We start from the raw sequence: 21578 nt of genomic DNA, 5'->3' as shown, positions 1-21578 counted from the left end.
CATTATTGGTTCTATCCTTGGTCTCTGGGCTATCCAGCCTCTAGGTCCTTGCCTTCCAAGTAGTGTCAGGGTTGGGCTCCCTCTCATGACCTGGGTCTCAAGAAGAACCAGTTCCCACTTCCACATGTTCTTGCCACATTTACCCCAGCACATCTTGTAGGCAGGACAAATTGTAGGTCAAGGGCTTTATAGCTGGATTGATATCCCAATCCTTCCAGTGGAAGTCTTGCCTAGTTATAGGATCTGGCCAGTTGAGGCTCCATATCTCCCCCATTGCTAGAACTCTTAGCTAGGGTCACCCATATAGATTTCTAGGAGTTTCCATTGCTCTAGGTTTCTACTTGTCCCAGAAATGTTCCCTCTCCTGACACCAGTTCTCTCTCTTGGTACTCTCTCCCTCCTTCCTTTCCCCACCTGATCCCTCGTGTTCCCATCCCCATCCTCCAATCCAGACCCCTCCAACCTGCAGCCACCCGAAAAGAAATGTCTATTCTATTTCCCCTTTACAGTGATATTCATGCATCCTACACCCCATCCGACCCCTGGCCCTTGAGCCCTCCTTGTTACTTAGCCTCTCTGCTTCTGTGGATTAAAGCATGATTATCTTTTACTTTAAAGTTAATAATCTAGGTATGAGTGAGTTCATGCTATGTTTCTCTTTCTGGGTTTAAGTTACCTCATTCAGGATGAACTTTTCTAATTCCGTCCCCTTGCCTGCAAATTTTATAATGTCATTGTTTTTTGCTCTGAGTAATTCTCCATTGTGTAAATATACCACTTTACATTTATTTTAGTTTTCTTTATCCACTCTTCAAGTGAAGTACATCTAAATGTTTCCAGTTTCTGGCAGTTACAAATAAAGCTGCTGCAAACATAGTTGAGGAAGTGTCCTTGTGGTAGTATGGAGTGTGCTTTGAGTATTTGCCAAAGAGTATAGATCTTGAGGTGGATCTTGAGGTCGGTCGATTCCCAATTTTTGAGGGAACTGCCATATTGATTTTACATTACCACTAGCAAATGAGGAGTGGAGTGTTCCCTTGTTCCACATCTTCGCCAGCATGAACTGCCACTTGTCTTTTTATCTTTGCCATTCTGAAAGGTGTAAGACTCTCAGAGTGATTTTGATTTGTATTTCTCTGGTAGCTAATGACATTGAACATTTCTTTAAGTGTTTCTCAGCCATTTGAGATTCTTCAATGATAATTTTCTGTTTAGATCTGTATTTCATTTTTAAATTAGATTATTTGTTTTTTTGCTAGCTAATTTTTTGAGTTCTTTGTATATTTTGGATATTAGTCCTCAATCAGTTAGGGGGTTGGTAAAAAGTACTTTCCAATTCCAAAGATTGCACTTTGTCCAATTAACAGTGTCCTTTGCCTTACAGAAGCTTTTTGGTTTCCTAAGTCCCATTTATTAGTTGCTGATCTTAGTGCCTGGATATTGGTGTTCTGTTCAGGAGGTCATCTCCTGTACCTATGAGTTCAAGACTATCCCCACTTTCTCTTCTATGAGGTTCAGTGTATTCAGCTTTATGTTGAGATTTTGATCCACTTATGCAAGGTGGTAAGTGTGTATTTATTTGCATTCTTTTACATGCCTATATCCAGTTAGACCAGCATCATTTGTTAAAGATGCTTTCTTTTTTCCATTGTATAATTTTGGCTTCTTTGTAAAAAATCAAGTGTCCAAGGTGTGTGGACTTATATCAGGGACTTTGTTCGATTCCACTGATCAACATGGTTTGTTCATATATGAATGCCATGCAGTTTTTATTACTGTTGCTCTATTGTACAACTTGAAATCAGCCAAACACGAGGAGGAGCTTGGAGAATCCTGTGCAAGAGGGGGAGGAATGATTGTAGGAACCAGAGAGGTCAAGGACACTACAAGAAAACCCGCAGAATCAACTAACCTGGGCTCACAGGGATTCACGGAGACTGAACGACTAACCAGGGAGCCTGCATGAGACTCACCCAGGCTCTCTGCACATATCTAATAGTTGTGTAGCTTGGTCTTCTTGTGGGACTCCCAACAGTGGGAGCAGGGACTGTCTCTGACTCTGTTGCCTGCCTTTGGGACCCTTTCCTCCTACTGGGTTGCCTTGTCCAATCTGAATAAAAAAGGAAGTGACTAGACTTATGCAAAAAAAAAAAAGAATGAACTTAATATTGGTGCTTTTATTAAGATAATATTCCTACTGCTTGGAGTCAGTGATAACCAGCATGTATGCCATCCTAGGTTGAACCCCTGGTCAAGGCAAACCAATATATATGTTCGTTTCTATGTGTACACACACACTTTTTTTTTTTCCTGGTGTTCTAGAAGCTTATTGTCTTAGGGTTTCTATTCCTGCACAAACATCATGACCAAGAAGCAAGTTGGGGAGGAAAGGGTTTATTCAGCTTACACTTCCACGTTTGCTGTTCATCACAGAAGGAAGTCAGGACTGGAACTCAAGCATGGTTGGAAGCAGGAGCTGATGCAGAGGCCATGGAGGGATGTTCCTTACTGGCTTGCTTCCCAAGAATACCAGCCCAGGGATGGTACCACCCACAAGCGGCCCTCCCCCTTGATTACTAATTGAGAAAATGCCTCACAGTTGGATCTCATGGAGGCACTTCCCCAACTGAAACTCTTTTCTCTGTGATAACTGCAGCCTGTGTCAAGTTGACACACAAAACCAACCAGTACACTTATAAAATTCACATAAGTTCCTCCTCCCCGCCACCACCCTGTTCCGTCGGATGTGGTAGACCTGTACTACTTCTGACACGGGGAGGATTCTACTTCCTGATACTCTCTAGTGAACTGGTGGGAGCAGGACATTCGGTAAGAATCCCCCCCCCCCACTCCCACCCCTAGAGGCCCAGAGCAGCTCTGGGATTCTTTACTCAGCAACCTCCAGATCACCACTCCCTTTCCTTCCCTTCTACCCCTCCCTCCCCCCCCCCCCCCGCCACCATCTCTTTCCTTCGGAGATGGTAGACCTGTGCCACTTCTGACATGGGAAGAATCCTACTTCCTGATACGCTCTGGAGAACAGGCAGGAGCAGGGCATCCGAGGCCCAGAGCTGCTCTGGGACCTACTACCCAGCAACCTCCAGATCAGATCATTGGAGAACTGGCACCAGTAGGACATTCGAACTGGTAGAAGCAGAACATACGAGAATAAGCATCAGCATGGTATTCGAGATCCGGCAGCAGCAGAACATTTGAGAATTACCAGTCTGCAGGGCATCGATCGACCCTTGCCAAGTCTGCAACAGGAGAGATCCCATCACCTGATACTTCCTGGGGATTCAGCTGTTTGCAGGGCATTGGAGATAAAGGAAATCCCAGGAGTACAGAAACACAGGCCTGCAGGACAGAGAAGGTAGAGACAGCAAGACCAGCTAACACCAGAGATAACAAGATGGCCAAAGGCAAATGCAAGATCATTACCAACAGAAACCAAATGTGGTACAGAGCTAAACAGGGAACTCTCAATTGAAGAAACTTGAATGGCTCTAAAGCACCTAAAGAAATATTCAGCATCCTTAGTTATCAGGAAAATGCAAATCAAAACAACACTGAAATTCCACTTTACACTGGTCAGAATGGCTAAGATGAAAACAGGGAGAAGCAGATGCTGGAGAGTATGTAGGGGAAAGGAAAGCTTCTCCATTGCTGGTGGGATTGCAAGCTGGTAAAACCACTCTGAAAATCGGTTTGGTGATTCCTCAGAAAATTAGACATAGTATTACCTGAGGACCCAGCTCTACCACTCCTGGGCATATACCCAGAAGATGTTCCTACATGTAATAAGGACACATGCTCCACTATGTTCATAGCTGCCTTATTTGTAATATCCAGAAGCTGGAAAGAACCCAGATGTCCTTCAACAGAGGAATGGATACAGAAACTGTGATATATATCCATACATACATACACACACACACACACACACACACACACACACACAATGGAGTACTATTCAGCTATTAAAAACAATGAATTCATGAAATTCCTAGGCAAATGGATGGAACTAGAATGTGTCATCCTGAGCGAGGTAATCCAATCACAAAAGAACACACATGGTATGCACTCACTAATAAACGGATATTATCCCAAAAGCTCAAAATAAATAAGTTACAATTCATCCAGCATGGGAAGCTCAAGAAGAAGGAGGACTTAAGTGAGGGTGCTTTGGTTCCTCTGAGAAAGGGAACAAAATACTCACAGGAGCAATAAGAGAGACAATGTGTGAAGAAGAGACTGAAGTAAAGGCCACCCAGAGACTGCCCTACCTGGGCATTCATCCTATAAAGAGTCACCAAACCCTGACACTACTATGGACAACAAGAAGTGTATAGCAAAAGGAGCATGCCATGGTTGTCTCCGGAGGGGCCCTGCCAGAGCCTTACAATTACAGAGGCAGATGCCAGCAGCCAACCATTGGTCTGGGTGTGGGGTCCCCAATGGACGAGCTGGAGAGTGGTCCAGAGTTGCTGAAGAGGTTTACAGCCCCATGGGAAGAACAATGATTTTGGCCACCCAGATGCCCCAGGGCTCCCAGGGACTAAACCATCAACCAAGGGGTACACATGGTTCCAGCCAAAAAATGTGGCAGAGGAATGTCTTGTTGGGCATCAGTGGGAGGAGTGGTACTTGGTCAGGTAAAGGTTCAATAGATGCCCCAACAAAGGGAAATCGAAAGGGGGGAGGTGGGAGTGAGTCGGGTGGAGGGGCTAATATGTGGAGGCAGGGGGTGGTAGGAAGGGTTGGGGTGTCTTTAGGGAGGAGGAAAATCAGGAAAGGTTTTACCATTGGCAATGTAAATGAAGACGATATTCAATAAAACATTTCATATAAAATTACAGATCTTCGTTGTGAAAATGAACAACCTTCAAAATTAAAATATTCTCCATTGTATACATACTTATAGTTACTATTTTGCTTGCTTGCTAAGTAATGTCTGTGAGAACGGTGAAAGGATTTATTTTTATATATTGTATATAAGTGTTTTGCTGTCAATCTGTATGTGCACTATGTTCATGTAGTACTCACAGAGGCCAGAAAAGGGAACTAGATTTCCTAGAACTTCAGTTATGGATGGTTGGTTGTAAGTCTTCATGTGGATACTACACCAACCAGGTTCTCTGCAAGAGAAGCAAGTGTTCTTATCTACTGAACCATCCCTCCAGCCATCTAAATAGTAGCAGTTCTTAAGTCATCAATAGAGAAATCTTAGGAGAGAAGTATTGTGATTAATTATTGTAGCTAATGTAACGTGATAGTAGTTTTAATACAGTGGTTGACACAGCTCTTAAAGTCAACCTCAGCTATTTCTATTGTCTTAATTAAAGAGGACAATAAAGAGAAAGAATAAAGGCCTTTAATCTAAGAGATTAGCAGATGTAGCCATAGTAATTAGACATGGGTATACATAGTTCTGGATTGTAGCTAAGTTGGTAGACTGCTTGTCTAACATGCACAAAACCCTGATATTGATCCTTGGCACTGCATAAAACCAGATGAATGGGTATATGCCTGTAACCTCAGTACTTGGGAGGTAGAGACATGAGGCTTAGGAATTCAAGGTCATGGTTGGTGGCTCTATATTATTTATATTTATGTTATTTTGCTTGTGAAATTGAAATTACAGCCAGGTATAATGATGCATTTTTATAATTCCATCATACTAAGAACTGAGGAGTAGAGTCAAACCCAAGTTTGAGGCGAGGTTAGGTTAGATTACAAAACATGCTGCCTCTGGCTCTCCAAAAATATTATGTTCGTAGGTCTTATGGTTTTTTAGTATATATCTTAAAAGTTTCTTGTCCAAAATAATTCTTGTTTAGGAAAGCGCTCTCTCTCTCTCTCTCTCTCTCTCTCTCTCTCTCTCTCTCTCTCTCTCTCTCTCTCTCTCTCTCTCTCTCTCTCTCTGGTTTTGGTTTTTTTGGGTTTTTTTGGATTTGGTTTTTTCGAGACGGGGTTTCTCTGTATATCCCTGGCTGTCCTGGCACTCACTCTGTAGACCAAGCTGGCCTCGAACTCAGAAATCTGCCTGCCTCTGCCTCCCAGAGTGCTGGGATTACAGGTGTGTGTCACCACCGCCCGGCTGGAAAGCTTTCTTATAATAAGGACATAAGCACAGATTAACTGGTGACTTGAATGAAAATGTCCCTTTTTGGTTCATGTTTGAATACTTGGTCCCTAGTTTATGGAACTGTTTGGGAAGGATTAGGAGGTGTGGCCTTGTTAGAGGAGTTGTATCATTGGTGGTGAGCTTTAATGTTTCAAAATATCAGACCAGTTTCAGTTGAATTTTTCTTTCTGCCTCCTACGTGTGAATCCGGATATAAGCTGCTACTCTAGCACCCTGCCTATCTACTGCTGTGTTCTACACCATGATTGTCCTAGATTCACCTTCTGAAACTGTAAGCTGCCATTAAATCCTTCATTCTATTAAATGTCTTGGTCATGGTATTGTGTCACAGCAGTGGGAAAGTAGCTAAAGCAGACGTTTATGTCAGGGAGTGCTGTTGCTATAACAGACCTGAAAGTGCTGGTGATTGTTTGTTTGTTTTAAGAAATGTTGAAGAATTTTAACTTTGGACTGGAAAAGTGGTTGAGCCTTATAAGCAGGGTTTAATATATTACCCTAGTATGAGCTTGAAAGACAGTAGTACTGATAGCTGTGTGAACTGTGGAGGCCCAATTCAAGAGGTTTCAAAGTAAAATAATATTAGCAATTGGGCTAGAAATCATTTTTGTGATATTTTGGCAAAGAATGTGGCTCCTTTTTGCTCTTGTCCTAAAAATCTATCTGATGCTAAATTGAAGAGTTTGAAACTAATTTTGTTGGCAGAGATTTCAAGACAACCAAATGTTGACTTTGTCATGTCGTTTATTAGTGACCACTCTTAATGCTGATCCACAAGAACAAGAATAATGTAGTTTGAAGAGAAAATGAGCACCAGGATATTTAATGTTGGAGCCAAAGTTTATACTGAAAGACATAGAAATAAAGAGATTGTTGCCTTGAGGTGAAACACTACCTAGATAACCCAGCAACTTGTGAAAAGAAAAGGGCTTAGGAATTATCTGTTTTTAATGGGCAATAACAAAGCTTATGCAAATAGAATTGAAGGAGGGAGCCAGCTTCAGCCAGATGGTTCTGGCTGTAGAGTCATGAATAATACAGGAATAAAGTAGTTATGGTATCTCCCTCCATGTTAAGGAAACCTCAGTGGCTAGGCATGTGGCATGAGATTCCTTGCTGGGAGCTTGGGAAAGACAATTCCTTGCCTGAAGCTGTGAAAGTGAAGTCAGGATTGTGTTGGAGACACTAAGATGACGGACGTACTAGAGCAGAGGGATGACTGTCAGGAAGAAGTGTGGCAGGGACTGAAACCAATCCAATACAGGGAACTGAGTCAGCAAAGATGTTAAGAGTGAAGCCATCTAAGCCTTTCGACAGGATTTAGAGTCTGCCCTGTTGGATTTTGGTCTTCCTTTGGTCCAGTATTTCCTCAGTGTGCCCTCATTCATCCCTTTTAGAATGGTAACATATTTTCTGTGCCATTGTATATTAGAAGTATAATTTGATTTTTGGTTTTATAGGGAGTGTAATTAAGAGATTGCCTTTAGTTTCAGAAGAGACCTAGCTTTAAAACTATTGAGACTGAGATCTTTTGAAGTTTGACTTTTGCACTGTGATATGGCCGTGGGCCTTTGGGGACCAGGAAGTAGAGTGCAGTGGTTTGAATGAGAATGGTCCGTATAGGCTCACATGTTTGAATGCTTGGTTCCAGGTTAGTGGACTGTTGGGAAGGATTAAGAGATGTGGCCATTTTGGAAGATATATGTCAGTGGGTTTGAGCTCTGACGTTTCAAAAGTCCATGCCATTTCCTATTAGCTCTCTTTTCTTTGCCTCCTGCTTGTGGATAAGATGTAAACTCTTAGCTACTTCTTCAGTACATGCCTGCCTGCCTGCCTGCCTACGGTTATCCTTTCCCACTGTGATGATGATGGCCCCACTGAATGCTTTCTTTTATAAACTGCCTTGGTCATGGTGCTTTGTCACAGCAATAGAAAAATAACTAAGGAAATAACCAATATGTACTTACTTCCTATTATAAATTATAAAAGTAGTCCTTTTATATATGTCCATGTTAGATTAAGGAAAAAATAATTCACCACTATACTTTCCCAGATAAACTTATAGGTATAAGATTGAAAATTTTAACTATTGAATATTCTCTAAGGAAAATTCAGATTTCATGAAATTCCTTAGTATATTGGGAGCAGTTTTGAAATAAAAATATTTAGTTTTCACAAAATGCAATTATCTGTAGTAGAAGAAGGTTTGAACAAAATTTGTAAAATTCTCAAAAACTATTATTTTAAAAGTTCCCATATTCCTGGACAGGGAGTGGATGATGACTGGACTGTAAAAAAAAAAAAAAAAAAAAAAAATAGTATTTTTTTTTCAAAAAAGTTCCCATACTGAGACAAAGGCTAACAAAGATGACTTCTAAGAGTTTATGATTTTATAAGTAGTTTATTATTAAACAGAAAAATATTAAGCATGCACTATGTACCAATTTTTCTACAGGAATCAGAATTAAACAGATTGCAAGCCAAAATTTCTGGACATGAAAAGACAGAAGACATCAAGTTTCTACCTGCTCCATTTACAACTCTAACAGAAATTATACCTGATAGTCACGATCCAAAGGTTGCTAAAAATCCTCAGATATCACTTTTCAAATGCAGAAAACTACGTCGCTCTATTAGTGCCAGTGACCTTAGTTTCAAAAGTCATGGTAATGACGATCTCTCTGAAGAACTGCTACAGGACTTAAAGAAAATGCAATTAGAGCAGACTTCGGTGATAGAAAGTGTTCATAATGAGCTTCCTTTAACCCATTCAGAGTCATTTAAGCCTCTCCAGTATAACCTAGAAGATGATAGCTCTGAAAGTAATGACTTCAGTACTCTTAGTGGAATGCTGAGATACATAAACAAAGAAGTGAGACTGCTGAAGAAGTCTTCTCTGCAAACAGCTACTAGTTTAAGTCAGGTATGTATTTTACATATTACCAGATAAATTAACTTGTTGTATACTTATAATCTCTGGACTGAGACAGAAACAGGAAAATCGTAAGTTGGATATCCTCACCCCTCCCCTAAAAATTAATATTTTTTATTCAGTGAATGCAATTTTATTACTTTTGGGGGAAAATCCTATATAGATTGATTTTCCCTTATCCAAATGTTTGAGACCAGAAGTTTCAGGCTTCCTTAAATTGGGATTTTGCATAGTAGCTTGGAGATTGTCTTAGTTAGGGTTTCTTTTCTGTACAAAATATAACAGAGAGGGGAGGAAAGGATTTATTCAGCTTACACTTCCACATTGCTGTTCATCACCAAAGGAAGTCAGGGCAGGAACTCACACAGGTTAGGAACTTGGAGGCAGGAGTAGATGCAGAAGCCATGGATGAATACTGCTTACTGGCTTGCTTCCCCTAGCTTGAGTAGCCTGCTTTCTTATAGAACCCAAGACTACTAGCCCTGGGATGGCACCACCCACAATGGGCCCTCCCTCCTTGATCACTAATTGAGAAAATGCCTTATAGCTGCATCGTAGGGAGGCACTTCCTCAAGGGAGGCTCCTTTCTCTGTGATAATTCCACGTTGTGTCAAATTGACACACAAAACCAGCCAATACAGAGATATTATGAACAATTCAGTTTCTGAAACTGAAGTTTAAAATTTAGATATTATCAGCATATAGATGACATTTAAAGCCATAACACTGGATTATACCAGTGAAATAAATGGAAACAGAAACAATCATTCCTGAAGTGTTTTCCTTTAATCATTCAAGAAATTGAAGAACTAGGATGGGAAATATAGTTCAGTTGGTAAAGTGTGTGTCTACTATGCCTGATGTTCTAGGTTCACCCTTCTATAAACTTCTAAAGGACTAGAAGTTTATGGTTGAGTAACTCCTAGGCAATACTGAGCTGCATGAGGTATTGTCTCAAAAATAAACAAACAAAAAACAAAATAATGAACAACAAACCAAACAAAGACAACTTTTTTGAAATAAGCAAGGTAGATCTCTGAGTTCTAGACCAGCCAGGACTATACAGTGAGACCCCCATCAGAGAGAGGGTGGGGGGGAGAGAAGGGAGGGAAGGAGAGGGTAGTGGGGGCAGGGTAGGGATGGAGACTAAAGATTTTCAATATAGTTAACTGAAAAACATTTTAAGAACTAGAAAAAAATAAGAGAACATAACAGTTCACAAGCCGTGCTAAATACAAAGCATAAGGAGGTCAGTTGTGCCTTGTTGCTAGGTAAAGCAAAGAACAATTCTGACTGACACATGTGTTACTATGGAGGCTGTCAGTGGCCTCTGCAACAACCTGTGAGTGAGAATAGGTGTGAAGGCTTTGTAAAGAGAGGAAACAGCAAGATTTTGATAAAATGCAAACTTTTGAAAAACAGGAAATAAGTAAGGCAGTACTAAAAAGGTGGTCTTTTGTTGTTTTTTTATTATGAGATAAACATTTTGTGACTTGATAGGAATAATCCGGTAGACATGGAAAAATGGTAATTTAGCCCAGAGAACAGAATGAGAAACATATTTCAAATAGACTTAAAATGAGATTATAGAAAAGCAGAAGAGTTAGTCTGTGTAAAAGACACAGGAGCATAGTTCATTTACCTCAGTGAAAAGGAAGACTATATATAAAGAAATTAAATAAGATTATATAAGAAGAAACAAATGGAGAAGAAGTTTTTTGTTGGGATTGAAGTTTCTTTATTGTCTGTTTGTGAAAACAAAGTTATTATATAAGTCAGGGTAAGGTAATAGATATTTGGTGTTCTTTGTTGATTTGGTTTGGGTTGGGTTTTTAGTATATTTGGGTTTTGTTTTTTGTTTGTTTGTTTTACAGTTTCAGTATGCAAACCCTGGCTAGCCTCCAACTCACAGAGATCCACCTACTTCTACCTCTTCAATGCTAAGATTAAAGGCATGTGCAATCACAGCAGACAAAGATATTAGAGGTTTAAGAGCAAGAAAACTAGCAGGCCTTTAATCCCAGCAGGGAGCAAGAGGCAGGTGGATCTCTGAGTTCAAGGCTAGCCTAGTTTATGGAATGAGTTCCAAGAGAGCCAGAGCTATAAAGAAAAACACTGTCTTAGGAAAGAAGAAATAGGAAAAGTACATGAAGTAGTTAATTCAGAAGTGGAGAAGTACAAACACACCACCTGCCAGGGAGTTCAGCAAACTCAATAGACGGACAGCCATGTAAAATGTAGATCACCCGGTATTATCTACCAGGAAGCTAACTAAGAGCCTTTAGGAGCTTATTAAATATTACTCATATCCACTGGGCAGTGGTGGCGCATGCCTGTAATCCCAGCACTCTGGGAGGCAGAGGCAGGTGGATTTCTGAATTTGAGGCCAGCCTGGTCTGCAGAGTGAGTTCTAGGACAGCCAGGGCTACACAGAGAAACCCTGTCTCGAAAAAAACCAAATTCAAAAAAAAAATATTACTCATATCCATCTTATTTCCAAAACTGGTAGTAAATAGTTCACAAGTTTAATTATGAGAAGTGACAGAACTAGCTAAAGGGAAAACAAAGATAGAAAAAAACGATAAAGCAAGAGAATAAGAAAACAGGAGCGCCGGGCAGTGGTGGCTCACACCTGTAATCCCAGCACTCTGGGAGGCAGAGGCAGGCGGATTTCTGAGTTCGAGGCCAGCCTGGTCTACAGAGTGAGCTCCAGGACAGCCAGAGTTATATAGAGAACCCCTGTCTCCAAAAAACTAAAAAAAATCCAAAAAAAAAAAAAAAAAAAAAAAAAGAAGAAGAAGAAGAAAAAAAGAAAAGAAAAAAGAAAAGAAAAAGAAAACAGGAGCATGAATATATAGGCAATGACAAATTCAAGGCATGGTGAGATTTGACCTGTACTTTAAAACTTCAGTCTTCCCTCTGTCTTTCTTCTTTTCTATGTCTGCTGCAAATATTTCTCTCTTACTTTTCGCTTCATTTTTTTCCATATTTGTATAACCAGTTTGCCCTCCTTTACTATGTATATTAGTGTAAACCATATGTGACATTGATGTCTGAATGTTACTTCTTAAGATTTATATTTATTTTATCATGATTGTGTGTGTGTGTGTGTGTGTGTGTTCATGTGGATTTATCCACAAGTGAGTACGTGCACCTGCAGAGTCCAGAAGAAAGCATAGGATCTCCAAGAGGTGGAGTACAGACACTTGTAAGTCACCAGACATGACTGCTGGGAGTCAAACCCTGGTCTTTCAACTGCTTAGTCCTCTCTACAGCCCTTGCATCTATATTTTATGTCCCATGCTGGGAGCTTAAAACCTGGTTTAACTGTTTGCTTCTATATAATCTCCAAACTTGGATTTTTTTAACCATGTAATATATTATTGACATTTTCTGATTTTTTTCCAATTGGTTAAATATTTCCCACTTTATCTTTAAATTTGTGCTTGAATGTTATGGTAGATTTTTATGATAAATCAACATGACTTTAATATTTGTAATATTGATCCATTATTTTATTTTATTCTAGGGAGGAAAACTGTAATTAAAAGAAGATGTCTATGTCATGAAAAATGGAATTGTTGGTACGGTGCTATTTATTATATGTATGTAGTGAATATTCATAGAAGCTGTTATTTTATTATTTTTGAATAAATTTTAATATTTTAAAGAAACCCTTTTAAAATATAACTATTTGTAGTGAAAATTAAGTCAATTTATTGATTATTTTTGGTGAAAATTACTGTTTTCTTTGTCTTTGTCTTACATAACAATAATGGCTAACACTTAGTATTTGTATTTTTAGTCATGCATTCATATTTTTTGCTATTTTTAAAATATTTACTTGTAATAATACTTTTATGAGTTTACAAATTATTCTGTGATAAGTTCTTAAGACTGTTTATCATTTACTATTTTAGATTCTTTACATTTTGAAACTCATTTAATCCTCAAAACAGTCTGATGAAGTAGATATGGTATTATTTCTGTTTTTAAATAGAATAATTTAACATGGTAGAACTATATGTTATAAAGAAAGTTAATCACTGCAAGTATTAAACAAAAGTTTTGGGTTAGTGACTTCATTTATACCTGGTTATCACTAAGCGTCAAACATTTAAACCTTAATATGTTACTAGTCACCTTGTGGGTGCTGAGAGTCAAACAGAGGGCCTCTGGAAAAGGAGCCAGTGCTCTTAACCATGGAACTATCTCACCAGCTCCATCCATTCATATGTCAGGAGAACCATCTGAGCAGCACCAATGTAGAAATTCTAGAACCAAAACATACATTTGAAAGTTTAAAGTACCCAGTGTGAGCTAACAGAAGCAATGACAATTGGCAATGACAGAAATATTAGTTGACCTAAAGACACATGAATAGAAAATATTCAGTCTGCAGAACAAGAAGAAAAATAATCGGATACATATGAAAACAGCATACAGTATGTATGGAGACCATTAAGGTTAAAAAGAGAATTGGGGTAGAATTAAAAGTTATAGCTGAAAGTACCTCAAACTTATTGAAACAGAACCTGTAGTTCAGTAAAGTCTAAGTAAGACAAACACACACACACACACACACACACACACACACACACACACAATCCTACTTATTCAAATAGTAGTAAAATCCTGAAAACCAAAAATATAAAGAATATCTTAGAAGCACATTTCGAAAGATTCATATAGGAAGACAGCATCCAAAAGAAGGCTGATTTCTAATTATTAATTATTAAAACTAATTGGGTTTTTTTGACACAGTCTTATTATATAATGTACTCCTGGCTGGCCTAGAGCTTGCCGTGTACACTGGGTTTGGCTTTGAAATCACAGAAATTCTCCTGCCCCTGCCTCTAGATTAAAGCTTTGTGCCACCATGCCCAGCAATCTGATATATTTTAAATATAAAATCACTAATATGTTACAAACAATAGGCTTGATTAAACAATAAGCATAAGAAAACTTCAGGACTATGTTAATATCAGACAAAGTGAACATCCAAGAAAAGTGTTGTCACCATAGACAAAGGATGCTTCCTAATTGTAAATGAAGATATACTCTTAAATGTATATACCTCAACACCAAACTTTAAACAGAATTAAAAAGAAAGAATGAAAGAATGTCCACAACCATAGTAGGAAAGTTTAACCTCTGCTTTTTTAGTAATTGAAATAATAATAAAATGAAAAATATATAAATATGTATCCATCAACATTAATTTAGGGAATATTAGGCACACCTTTTATGCCTGCCATTAGTTTGACAAGTTAGATGAAATAGAGTTGAAAACCAAGCCAGTATAAAACCTAGCTTTTTATATGTTAAATAAATTATATTTGCATTAAAAGGCATTTCTCTTTTGTTTTGTTTTTGTTTTGTTTTTCATGAAAGGGTTTCTCTGTGTAGCCCTGGCTGTCCTGGAACTCACTCTGTAGACCAGGCTGCCTCTGCCTCCCAAGTGCCGGGAACTATTTTAAATGAATTTTTCAAAAAATAAAGGAGAAAAACCCTACAACTTATTTTGGGTGTCACTATAATCATTAGATACTATCATATGAAAACATCACATGAAAAGAAGAGATCCCAGGCTGGAGAGATGGCTCAGTGGTTAAGAACACTGACTGTTCTACCAGAGGCCCTGAGTTCAATTCTCAGCAACCACAAGGTGGCTCACAACCATGTATAATGGGATCATGAGGTCAGATGCCGTCTTCTGGTGTGTGTGAGGACAGCTACAGTGTACTCATTTAAATAAATTTCTTAAAAAAAAAGAAGAGAAGAGAAAAGGAAAGAAAAGAAAGAAGAGAAAAAGAAAAGAGATCCCATGTGAACATAGATACAGGACACCACACTAAATCCTTGAGACCAAATTTGGCCTGTCTCTGATTTGGAAATAAAATGTGTTTATATTAATATATTATCTATGGCTGGTTTTACACTGTATAGTTTCTTAACTAAATAGTTGTGGCAAAGACAATATAGATATTAACAATGTTTAACCTTTTTAAAAAATTATTATAAATTTACAAAATTAGTTGAATCAAAAAGAGAGTTCTTGACTATAACAACTGGATAACATGATAACATGTATTATATATTCATTTAATATATATAATGCCTATTCATATATGAATGTCACATATATAATAGTACACATTTTATATATTTACATATTTATGAGGTTATCTGTTTTGTTTTGTTGTTTTGAGACAGGGACTCAAACTATTGCTAGGCTGGCCTAGGACTAGCTCTGTACCCCACGAGGCTGGCCTTGAAACCATGACAGTCCTCTTGCCTAAGCACCCCCAAGTAGTGAGCTTGGCTATATGATTTGGGGTTTTTTTTGAGATTTTGGTTATTTTTATATGTGTATGAATGTTTGTCTAACTATATGTTTGCACCATATGCATGTGGTACTGATGGAGGCCGAAATCAAGTATCAGATTCCCTGGGACTGAAGTTACAGATGATTGTGAGTTGCCATGTAGGTATTGGGTATTAAAACCAAGTCCTCTGGAAGAGCCTAACCACTGAGATATCTTACAGCCACTTAACTGATTCCGTCTCTCTTTTCCCTCCCTTCCTTCTTCCTTAATACTTGCCTCCCTCCCTTTCTCCCTTCTCTTTTCTCCTTTCTTCTTCCTTTTTCCCTTTTCTTCTCTTCCCTTCCTCCCTCCCTTCCTTCCTGTACTGTTTTGGGAATCAAACCCAGAGCCTCATACATTATAAGCAAGGAACATTGACCTATATCTCCAGCCTTATTTAATTGGTTATTACAAGATACTAAAGTTGTTTGCTGTTAAAGGTCTTTAACAAATAATGATAGTAGAGGGGAAAAAAGAACATCACTATTCATTTGATATTATATTTAAACTCTAGGTCACAGGCTGGGGGAGATGGCTCAGAAGTATGAGAACTTGAGTATAAATCCCTAGAACTCAATATAAATTAGTCATTTAGTACAACTGTTATGAACTCAGCACATCTATGCGTAGGTAGATGGCATAAACAAAAGAATTTCCAGAAGTCCACAGGTCACCTAGCCTGATATATGCAGCAGAAATAAAAGCAGCCAGAGACCCTGTCTCAAAACCAGATAGGAGGCAAAACCAACAGCCACACCCAAGATTGTCCTCAAATTTCTACACAAATGCTGTGGTACATATGCCCTGTATTTACATACATGCATACATAACTTACATATATGTATGTATATATGTTTATGTGTATGTATATTGGGTTTTATTCTGTGAAGACACCATGACCTTGGCAACTCTTATAAAGAAAGCCATTGAACTGGGGCTGAATCACAGATTTAGTCCATTATCGTAATGGTGGGAAGAGCGGCAGCGTGCAGGCAGATACACTGGGGAAGGAGTGAGACTTTTACATCTGCATCAGTAGACAACAGGAAGAGAACTGTCAGGAGCTTCTGAGTCCTCAAAGTCCACCCACACCTACTCCAATAAGTCACACCTTCTAATAGTGCCACTCCCTATGAGCCTATGAGGGTCATTTTTATTCAAGCCACTACAAACAGAAACAAGCTAGGTCAGAATTTAAAATTACAAACTGGCCTTAGAGGTTACATACAGATTCTGGCTTATTTGTTTTATATAACCTTGAGCTCTAACTAAGCTTCAGTTTCTTTAGGTATAAAATAACAATATCTATTTTAGATATGTGACTAGGAAATATCTCCCTTTTTGCTATTACTTTAAGATTTTTGGTTCTTTAATTATGTGAAGAAACTATTGAACTTATCAACTGCTGGTTTTTCTCCCTTCAATATTGAAATTGTTGCTTCTTGGTAAAGAAAGCATTAGATGTATTGGCATAGACTTGTAATCCCATTATTGAAGAGCTTAGGCAGAAAGATAATGAGTTCTTGACTAACCTAGGCTATGTAATGAGACCATTTCAGGAAAAGAAAGGTACTCAGCTTTTCATTTCAGCCATGCTTGAATAAAGACTGCTAAAGCTTCACTGAAGTCACTTTTCCACCTTCATCCTAAGTGTTTTCTGATCCAGTAGTCAGAAAACTACTCTCTGCCACTCCAATAAATTCTTGCCATTAGAACAGGCGCAGGAATGACAATATTACCACTTCAAGCATCGATACCAGAATTCTATATATACATTCTCCAAGGTCTTTCCTTTCCTCTCAAGCCATAGATTGGCTGACTCAAACTCCAGTTTTAAAGATACAGACAGCATCATAGATGGAAAACAAAAGCAACCTGGGTGCTCATGCGACCTAGAACATTCTTGAATTACTGTATCAGTGCAAAATAAATTTCTGTCTTATTAAAGCCAGTGAGTCTTGAGGGTCTCTGTAAAGTACCATAACCTCACCTAATCTAACCATCATTCATTGTTACCCTAAAGCTTTTTGGTCTGTATATCTTATAGCTCTGTCAAACCTAAGTCCATTTTGACACTCCCTCACAGATGTTTACAAATTTTGCAGATGACTAAGCTTCCTGCTTTAAAGAGTACAACTAGGAAGTGCCCATGATTTCCTGCCTAGTAACTATAAACATAATCGTCACCTCATTGAAAGCTAGGCTTACTTCTAAGTAACTGTTTATTTAAAAATTTTAAAATAGTTTCATACATACTGTATATAATTTCTGTCCATCCTTTTCCTGCTTCCAATTTCTCCCACATGCACTACTCCCCCTCAAATTCATGACTTCTTTATTATTATTATTATCTACCATTTATCTATCATTTCTCTGTGTATTTAGGTATATATGCTTATGCAGTACATGCATGCATGCATACATACATACATACATACATACATACAACTTACTGAATCCATTTAGTGTTGTTCATAATTCTGTGTGTTCAAGGCTGACCATACAATAAGTAGCTCCCACTGATCATCAAGGAAGGTTTTTTTTTGGTTTTGTTTTGTTTTTTTGTTTTGTTTTGTTTTTTTGTTTTGTTTTGTTTTTGCATCAGATAGAGCCTGTTAAACAGATCCACAGCTGGTAAAATGCAATGAATAAGTGACCATGGGTGTCCAACCCCAAGTGGTCTATCTACAATGCATCCTTTACACCTAAAGCTCAGGAAGCATCATGGGAGAGGGGATGGATAAAGAAATTTCATAAAGCTCCACCCCTAGAAGAAGGGCCCAAGTCAATCCATGGATGCTCAGAGAAAGAGACTCAGTTATACACGGAGGACCCTCCCGTATACATACTCTGTGTTCTTAATCTCCTTTTGTTTCTTCTAAGAACAAGAGGCTTAAGGAAAACCACTGGCCCTTTCTACTGTGTGAGGACACAGCAAGAAGTTACTGTCTGTGAACCAGAAAGTAGATACCAGTCTGCCACTATCTTAGCCTTTCTAATCCCTAGAACTGTGAAAAAAAAAAACAAAAAAATCACTCCTGTTGTTTAAAGCCTTCTAGTTTGTGGTATTTTATTATAACACTCAGAATGCATCAGAACATTTATATTATGTGTTTCCATTTCTCCAAAGCAAAAAGAACAATATAAAAAAATCTTTTCCTTCGTCTTCTATCTAGGCTAGCTACCCATCTCATCATATACTTTAAGTGGACTGGGTTCTTGAAAGATAAGTAAGTTTGCTATTTCTATTTCTTTGTTTTTACTCATTGGTGTCCTTTTTTAAAAACAGCCTTAAAATACCATCTTAGATTGTTCTCATTAGGATCCTTCAGGTGACAAAAAAAGGTACTTTGAAGCATTTGAGTGGCAGCACAGTGCTGAGCGCTGTGAGGAGAATGGAAGCGTTTGCCTTCACAAGCCTTGCAGTCTGTCGATAGTATGGATAAGGGAAGAGAAACTGCAAGATGCTGTAAGAGTTTGTACCGAAGATGTCAGAAAAGGATTCCTAGAAGAAATTGCTTTTATATTAACGAAGACTAATTAAATTTGGGCAAAGGGTAGAGATCTGGGGAGACCAGAAGGATGAGGAGAGTGACTGTGAGGTGTGTAAGAATGTGGAGGGAATAGTAAGTAGGCGGGACACTTAACAAAATACCTAGATGAAGGAAGCTAGCTGGCACACATGATTTTTTTTTTTACAACTTACCCTGCCAACCCCCCCTCTCTCTCCTCCCTCCCTCCCTCTGAATGCCAAACCAACTGCTTGCTTAGTTGCTTACTCTCCTCCTCTTCCTCCTCCTCCTTCTCCTCCTCCTTCTCCTCCTCCTCTTCTTCCTTCTCCTCCTCCTCCTCTTTCTCCTCTTCCTTTTTTTCCTCTCCTTTTGGAGACAGAGTTTCTCTGTGCAGCCCTGGAACTCACTGTCCTGGAGCTTAGGTATCCGCCTGCCTCTGCTTTCCAGGTGCTGGGACCAAAAAAGCTAACTGGCACATGTGAAGGTTTCTTTGGTTTTTTGGGGGTTTTTTTTTGTTTGTTTGTTTTTAGTCTAACCTGCCATTTTCCTCCTTCTCTTTCCTTTTAATAACAAAAGCTATTCCAGATGCCATTCTCTTTTGCCCAAACTATTATAGTTCTCTGGGTTTCCAGCTATCCTTAGAAGAGCTTTATAAGCCGGGCGTGGTAGCTCACGCCTTTAATCCCAGCACTTGGGAGGCAGAGGCAGACGGATTTCTGAGTTCGAGGCCAGCCTGGTCCACAGAGTGAGTTCCAGGACAGCCAGCACTATACAGAGAAACCCTGTCAACAAAAAACAAAAAACAAACAAAAAAAGAGCTTTATAATTCCCAAATCAGTCTTGTTTTACTTGGTACCTCAGCAGAGGAACAGAATTGGCTGTATTTAATCTAAATCTTTATATTATAGCTAAAAGTTATACAGGATTTCATACATGATGAATGAGAATATATTCTTGTGTTTCCAATAAATTTTTAGCTATTTCAATTAGTTCTGATTTGATGATTGCTATATGATCATATACTTGTGTGTAGGAATGCAACTTTTGTGCTAGTAAAATGAGAATGTAAACAGGGTGGTTTGAGTGAAATGTTCCCCAGTCTTGGGCACTTGAATTCTTGGTCCCCAGTTGGTGGCATCGTTTGGGTAGATATAGGAGGTGGTGGCCTTGCTGGAGGAAGTGTGTCACTGTGGGAAGGGCTTGACATTTCAGTAGCCATGTGCTGTTCAGTTTGCTCTCTCTGCGTTCTGTTTGTGGTTTCAGATGTGAGCTCTCAGATGTTCCTGCCACCATGTCTACTTCTTGCTGCTACAACTCCCTGCCATGATAAACTCTTATCTCTCTGAAACAATAAGCCCAGATAAACTCTTCTATTTGTTGTCTTGGTTTTGGTGTTTTATCACAGTAGTATAAAAGTAACTAATAGAGTAGTAATGTACCGATATGAATTTTTATTTATAAAACAATTTTATTTGGGGCTGGAGAGATGGCTCAGCGTTTAAGAGTGGTGACTACTCCAGGGGTCCTGAGTTCAATTCCCAGCAATAACCACATGGTGGCTCAGAAACATCTGTTAAGGGATTTGATGTTCTCTTTTGGTGTGTCTAAAGAGAGTGACAGTATACTCACATAAAATTAAAAAAACAGTAAATCTTTTTAAAATTTTTTTTTATTTTTAAATTAATGACTATCATCAGAAAGGAATGATATAATTTAAAGCCCTATACTTATTACTACTCAGTAATGGAAAGCAAAATGGGTTCATAAGCTCAAATCTGTATGAAATTAAGCAAGGTTTGAAAGAAAACAAACTTCAGAAGTAAGGGAGATGTTTAATCAAGCTGAAAACATAGATGTTACAATAAAAACAGAAAAAAATCACTTTGTCCTACAGAATACATCATGTGGCTGGGGAATCTGTAGCGCCCATTTCAGGGAGCTTGGTGTGGCTACATTTGTCTATAACTTCCTCCACAGGTTGGTGACAGACAGATCCCAGCATCCTTCTGACAGCCAGTCTAGCTAAAACAGCAAGCATGCCCCTGAGAGAAAGTGTAGTGCTCCTGTTCTCCTTTCTCTGCCTCCTGTGAAAGTTTGCTGTTATATGTACTCATAAAGTGCTGTCCTCCCCAGAGACCCAAGCAAGCAGGCTGTCTAATGTTGGACCAGGATTCTGAGTTCTAACTATGTGATTGACTGCCATATATGTGCAGATGTTAACAGAGGCCTGGAGTAAGACTCTTTGGAACTGGAATTGTGAGCTACCTGATGTGGGTGCTGGGGTCTAAACGCAGGTCCTCTGGAAGGGCAGCAAATGCTCTTAACTGCTGAGTCACTTCTCTAGCATGAGGGGTTTGTTCTTAAAATCTCTTTTGAGGTCTATGGCAAGGATTACACAGGAGGTTCCCTGGTGCTAACTTTGGCAGCTGTCTTAGTTTGAGTTCATTGCTGTGAAGAGACACCATGACCACAGTAACTCTTAAAAAGAAAAATTTCATTGGGACTGGTTTACAGTTTCAGAGGTTAGTCCATTGTTTGCATGGTGGGAAGGACAGCAATGTGCAGGCAGACATGGTGCTGGAGGAGCCAAGAGTTCTACATCTTGATCTGCAGGCAACAGA

The 21578-nt window shown here is 38.9% G+C and overlaps 1 protein-coding gene across 1 annotated transcript in view; it reads left to right on the top strand.

The window, feature by feature from the left end:
- The window catches only part of Ccdc18 (coiled-coil domain containing 18), a 120535-nt gene extending 107732 nt beyond the window's left edge, over nucleotides 1-12803 (top strand). The window contains exons 28-29 of the mRNA XM_052198339.1: nucleotides 8601-9068; nucleotides 12607-12803. Coding sequence (XP_052054299.1) covers nucleotides 8601-9068; nucleotides 12607-12621 — 483 coding nt within the window. The 3' untranslated portion in view covers nucleotides 12622-12803. The remainder of the gene's footprint in view (nucleotides 1-8600; nucleotides 9069-12606) is intronic.
- The last annotated feature ends 8775 nt before the right edge of the window (nucleotides 12804-21578 follow it).

Source organism: Apodemus sylvaticus, chromosome 11, assembly GCF_947179515.1.
Source record: "Apodemus sylvaticus chromosome 11, mApoSyl1.1, whole genome shotgun sequence".
NCBI lineage: Eukaryota > Metazoa > Chordata > Mammalia > Rodentia > Muridae > Apodemus > Apodemus sylvaticus.
This window is presented reverse-complemented; position numbering and strand designations above follow the sequence as displayed.